This window comes from Petaurus breviceps, unplaced genomic scaffold (assembly GCF_028583685.1).
Source record: "Petaurus breviceps papuanus isolate PSGF00001 unplaced genomic scaffold, PetGlider_PUasm1.0 90897, whole genome shotgun sequence".
In the NCBI taxonomy this organism is placed as follows: Eukaryota; Metazoa; Chordata; class Mammalia; order Diprotodontia; family Petauridae; genus Petaurus; species Petaurus breviceps.
Window position 1 is genome coordinate 3,623,556 of NW_027187374.1, and position 6,000 is coordinate 3,629,555.

Sequence of the window (6,000 nt, forward strand, 5' to 3'; positions counted from 1 at the left end):
ACCTGTTTTGTGTGTTTTGCTGCCCACTAGTGTCCTATGAAAATAAAATATTTGACATGTAGACAGCATGTAACAGTCTGACAGAATTAGCAAAATAGTCACATTTCTAAATTGCATAAGTACTACATTTTAAAAGTTCTATAAAGGAATTTTCTGTGATGTGCATATTAATATTAACTACAGATTGACCTTCACTAAAATGTCTTTGTCCCTTTGTAGAAAACAAAACCCAAGAAAATATGAGTGTTTATATTTGGAAGTAATATTTAATTTTCTGTTATAAAATTAATTTATAATTTTAGGGTAAAAATTCAAGGTACTCACTTTTTTAACAAATGCTTAAACATTTAATGTCAATTCTAAGTTAAATATCTCATTTTGTGTGCTATTTCATACATCACATATGTGTGAATGTGTTTGCCTTCAGTATCAACAGTCAACAAGCATTTATTCAATGTCTACTCTGTGCCAAACACTATTCTAAGTACTGAGGATACAAAAAAAGAAAGAGAAAAACAAAAAAGACAGTCCCTGCTTTCAATGAGCTCACAGTCTAATTTTGGAGACGACATGTAAACAACTACATACAAACAATATATATACAGGAAAAATTGATGATAATCTTAGGGATGAGGTGCTAACACTTATGGCAGACTTCTCACAGAAGGTGGGATTTTAGCTGGGACCTGTATGAAATCAGGGAAGTTCAGAGTGGGAGATAAGGAGGAAGAGAATTCCAGGCACAGGAAACACCAGTGAAAATGCATGGTCAAACACATACAAACATATACATAAAAGGAATTTCCCATGGGATATCTGTTTTGCTGTGCTTTTTAAAAGAGAGTTATCATGAATTCATCTGAGATACTTTTCATATCTCCTTCCCAAGATACAAATCCAGGACAAAAGAATTTTTAGAGATAAATATGATTATGACTATTAAGGCCTATGTATTGGGGACTTAAGATTGGCAATTTTCAGAGGGAATTCTTCCCCTTCCCCACAACAAACATGGTGCATCAGTTCTTCCTTGTTATTCAATGACTTCAGTGAAGTAACAGAATGTACAATCAAGGGTAAAAAGATTAGAAATGGGATTTCTCTCATTTATCACAGTGTAACTTGTACTGAGCATTTTTTTTCCTAGAGAAGTCACACAATATTCTAAGTCTAGAGGTACAAAAATATATTCAAAATATCTATCTAGCTTTCTTAAGATGAGGGGGGAAACAACCAGATTAAATAAAAATTGTCATCATGTACTCATTCATTCATTGTTTTTTGAATTAAAAAAGAATGAAATCAGATTAAAGGACCGAAAGGTGTGGCAAAGCAGTGTAAGTTAAAGTTTTCAAGCAGGTTTTTATTGAGGTAATATGTTCTATCCAGAAAAAAAAAATGCCAAGGCCTAGGAATGTAGGTCTTGGAAATGTAGTCAGATACCCTATTAGGAACTGACAAGTGCAAAAAGATTCAGCATATCCCATCTTATTGTTCAATAGTTGTGTTAATATCACTACTCTGTCTAATCTCCATCTCAATCTTGGTTTGCATAATAGAGAAGGATAATGTTAATTGTCTGTGTGTACAGTTAAAAAGTATATAGTTGTGTGTATCTATACATAATTAATCTTACTATTTATAATATGTGCATATATACATACATGCATAGACATAAGCACATATATATATCTGTGCTTATATGTATGAAACAAAATATAAGGGAAGGGCAATGATAGAAAACAGACACTCTATATACATATGTGTGTATAGACCTACATGTCTAACATCATTTGTATGTCAGATAAACATGAATAGAAATAGAAATATATGTTTGAAATACCAAGTAATTGCTTATGTGGATGCATATCTACATACTTTTATTTTCATTAAATGTACTTTCTAAAGTTAGAATCAATAATTCGACAACCAATAACATGTACAACAAATATGAAATTATCCTTGATACTATTTCATTAAAATAAATTTTGGAATTATGAATGTGCTTATATGCATACACATGCAGAACTTGCATTGCTATAAAAGTATACATATGAGAATTTCAAAACACTTGGCAATTTTCCTTTTTTAGTCTATTATTGATATCATACCTGAGATAGATATATGTGATAATTTATTCAAGAGATTAATCTAATAAAATATTGAATTCCCAAGTTAATGTTATTTGACCTAAATTTCAAACTGTCCCATAATCATGCATCTTTTTAACCAAAAAGAAAAAAGATTTCATCTATCATAATATTGAAGGACTGTATTTACCCTTTGTAGGAAAGATATTATTAAAGCACATTAATATTCTTAAAACTTAGCACTTTTTAACAAAACCTCAAAATATCAATCTGTTTAAACTCTTAAATTTATTCAATTAATTTTATTCCAAATCAGTTGCAGTTTGGGGCCTAGTATTCAGTGTATTCAGGTAACAAAATATCTTAATATGGATAATTTTTTAAAAACAAGTTCATGAAAACAGATAAATATTACTTCAAAATAACAAGTGAGGAAAACATCTTGTCTCTCTTCCAGTGTGATTAGAGGTATGTATTTATAGATTTTGAAAGCATGGCCAAATGGGAAAAAAAGCATGCCAAACTGAACTCTTTTATATAATCTTATTTATGTTGGGATATGTAGTGTGATTATGTTTATCTATATATCACCCCTCATTTGGGAAAATCTTTAAAGCAGGTTGGCAATAATAGTGAAAGAGCTCAAAGCCCAGGGCTTTTGTTTGTTTGTTTGGGAGGTTGTAGGGTTTTATTGTTTTGTTGTGTTGTGTTTTAACCTGGTTTCACTGAAAGAAGGAAACTAAAAACACGATACAGGATATAAAATAGCCATTTTATTGGTTATGTATGCCTTATGACAGATAATTTACTTGAATACTTTAAGGTAATAATCACTGTTAATATATTTTAGGAGGTCTTTTGAGAAAGTGATAGGAGAAGACTACTGACAATGACTGTGTATGTATATGCTATATATACATATATGTGTGTTTCTACACACAGTGATAGACTTAGTATGAAGTCCATCATGCAAAAGCTATTTTGCATAACACACAACCAAAATAGCAATTTTGAGATTATAAGTATTCAGTGATTATGCAATTTAAACATAATATCAAGAACGTTTACATCTTTTTAAAATACTGATTAAAAAACCACACACATGTTTAGTATATCTCTATGCGTACAAAAGTACAGAAAAATAATGGTTGATTTCTCATCCTAGATTATGGATCTTGGAACGTGAAATAGATACAATTTATATTCACAGTAAGGAAAGCAACCTATATTGTCATGTCAATCATAAGGTGCCATGTCCCTCAATAGCATGGGATTTTTTTTTTTACAATTTTTCTAAAATCATGAGCTTTATGATGAGTCCAAGGATTTGTGCTGACAAATTAGGCAGGCCCTAAATAATATCTTATATATCTTCACCTATATGATAATATTCTAACATTTTCTACAATTTCATATTAAATTGTAACTTCCATGATGCATCACTGTGTATGCTCTAATATAAATATATTCCCCTAAGGTAAAATTCCACAGAGGATGTAGATTAAGTATAGTACCCTCTGAGGAAAGGGGGAAAAAAGAAAATATAATGTCGAATTTGTTGTAATGCTTTACTGCAAAGAAAATTTCAAAATGAAAGTTTATGAACAGTTTGTTCAATGAACAGTCATTATAGAACAAAATGGGTTTTTTTGCACTATAATCATTCCTAATTTTTTCTTTTAAAATGCAGCCATTTGTAAATGCATAATTTCCTTAATTTTGTTAGTATTTATTCATAAACATATATACACACAGAGATGGTTATATGTAAATATTTTTTATCTATATATAGTTTAGCAAATAAAAATGCACACCCAACTAGCATTTATTCTTTAGCCTGCACTCCGAGATTCATTTGTCTCTTCCGGGAAAATCTCACATTCTCCTTTGCTTCTTAGATTTTCTCACATAACAATATTTTCTTTTTCTTTCCCTTTCTAGAGGGTCAATTCTGCTTAATTACTTAATTTTAACTGTCAGCATGTAATGAATTTTAGCCTGATCTGTGTGCAGAAATTTGAAATGGTAATTCAAAACTGCAGCTATTCTCAAGCTATGCCAAAACCCAGCAGTTTCCTATCATTCTGATGTTGGGAGAAAACCATCAACATGTACATTTCTATTTCTGTCATACTACAACTTAAGGTATTGTACACAGTGATTGTGTGCACATCATTAAGTAGTAATAGCTATTTAAATTCTTAAGAAGAAAATCTTTCAAAATATCAAATGGCTATGGGGGAAAAACCAAAATATTTACTTCATTCAGTTATTACATTTTCACAACTTTATAAATGTCAAGATTTGTAAGCACATCAGATGACGTAATGCTTATCACTGCATATTTTTACATAAATTAGTGTTGGGAATACTGAGTAGCACCTTCTTAGGGGTGAAGAGAAGAGATGAAGATTGAAAAATATATTTTAAAGGAAATATTTAATATTATTGTAAATAAATTGCACCAGAGTGTAACCACATTTCTTTGTAAAGCTTAACAACAAAGATGCTCATAGCTTAAACTAGAAGGTTTCTATGTTCTATTCATTATATTCATATAGGCTATTTGAATTGTTCTCCATCTGGTTTTAGTTGTGAAAGAAGTAAAGAATTTTTTTCTAATCTATTCATTTCTTATCAAGACTAGTTTTATTCTGAATGAGGTGGCTATCAAGTACTATAGTTAGAGAAGGGGTTGGCACTTTGCTAGGTAAGCTAGCTTAAATGATTACAGAGCAATTTCTCCCACATCCTATCCTCCTACCTTCCCTGTCCCCCTCCCCCACAGGACAAGGTTTGAAATGCTGAGGGGGGGGGGGGAAGAATACAATTGATCCAACTACACAATTCCCCAGTTCACCCTTGGCAATTAACAGCATTTAAATTAATCACAAATAAAATATATTACTCACCATTCAAGATGCTCTGGAACAAGGAGAAAACCAATATCCACATGCCCCTGTTCTTTTCTATTCTTCCAGCTATATGCTTGGCTTTCCACTCTTTTGCTTTCTTTTTCTCTATTTGTCAACTGCAAGGTTAAAGCTACAAGCTAAGAAGACGATCAGTTCAGTTTATTTTGCTGGTTGCCGTGTAGCTGCTTGAAAAATGCGTGTATGTGTTTGATTGTCCTTAAAGCAAGTGATCTGTCTCTCCTCTTCTCCACTGACACTTGCTCACTGGCTTTCTCTTTCAGAAAGATGCAGCCAGAGGAAAGAGGGAGGCGGGTGCTTTAAGCCCAGGTGTGTTGTTAGCTCAGGGAGACAGCAGCAGGTTTGCAGCAGCAGGTCTACAGGTGAAAATATCCTCAAATGCAAGCATGAGCTCATCCCTGGGAATATACAGTCCAGAATCTGCAGAAATCAGGTTCCAAACCCTTCACCCTCCACATTCAGGCAGCAAGCAAACAGACAGGCACATCTTTCCTCTCCTACAGCTTTAATCACATTGATCCCTCAGCTAACCTTCTCTGCCTCTGAGACTCAGAGCTAAGTATTAACCCTGTCTCATGCCTCTGTCCTTTGTAGCGTTCTGCAGTCTTAAAGCAGCAGTAGAGCACTCGCAGCTGAAGTGGAGGCAGGATTGGTGGTGAGTGGGAAGCCAACCAACAGCACTGAGTAATTTAGAATAATTTCCAATAGGCTTAAATAATGATTTGACAGCTGGTTATTTTTAGCTATTGCCTTATCAGCACTTAATAAGACATGTTGAAGGGAAATGATTCAGGAAGGTAGCAAGATATGCAGAGGTAATGGTGAAATTTTTAGCATCTTTGAAATAAAATCACCAGCCTGATAAAGATTTCTTTGTTTTCTTTTTCCAGGAGATTCTCATTTGTATCTCTAAAGCAAAATGGGAATCTCAAATACTGTATATTATTATGATGTCTTTGATTTAAGGACTGATTTTT

The 6,000-nt window shown here is 32.7% G+C and overlaps 1 protein-coding gene across 1 annotated transcript in view; it reads right to left on the minus strand.

Moving 5' to 3' along the window:
• DSCAM (DS cell adhesion molecule) overlaps positions 1–5,640 on the minus strand; it is an 870,593-nt gene extending 864,953 nt beyond the window's left edge. Inside the window, exon 1 of the mRNA XM_069074855.1 lies at positions 5,003–5,640. Within this exon, the coding sequence (XP_068930956.1) occupies positions 5,003–5,045 (43 nt within the window). The 5' untranslated portion in view covers positions 5,046–5,640. The remainder of the gene's footprint in view (positions 1–5,002) is intronic.
• Between the last annotated feature and the right edge of the window lie 360 nt (positions 5,641–6,000).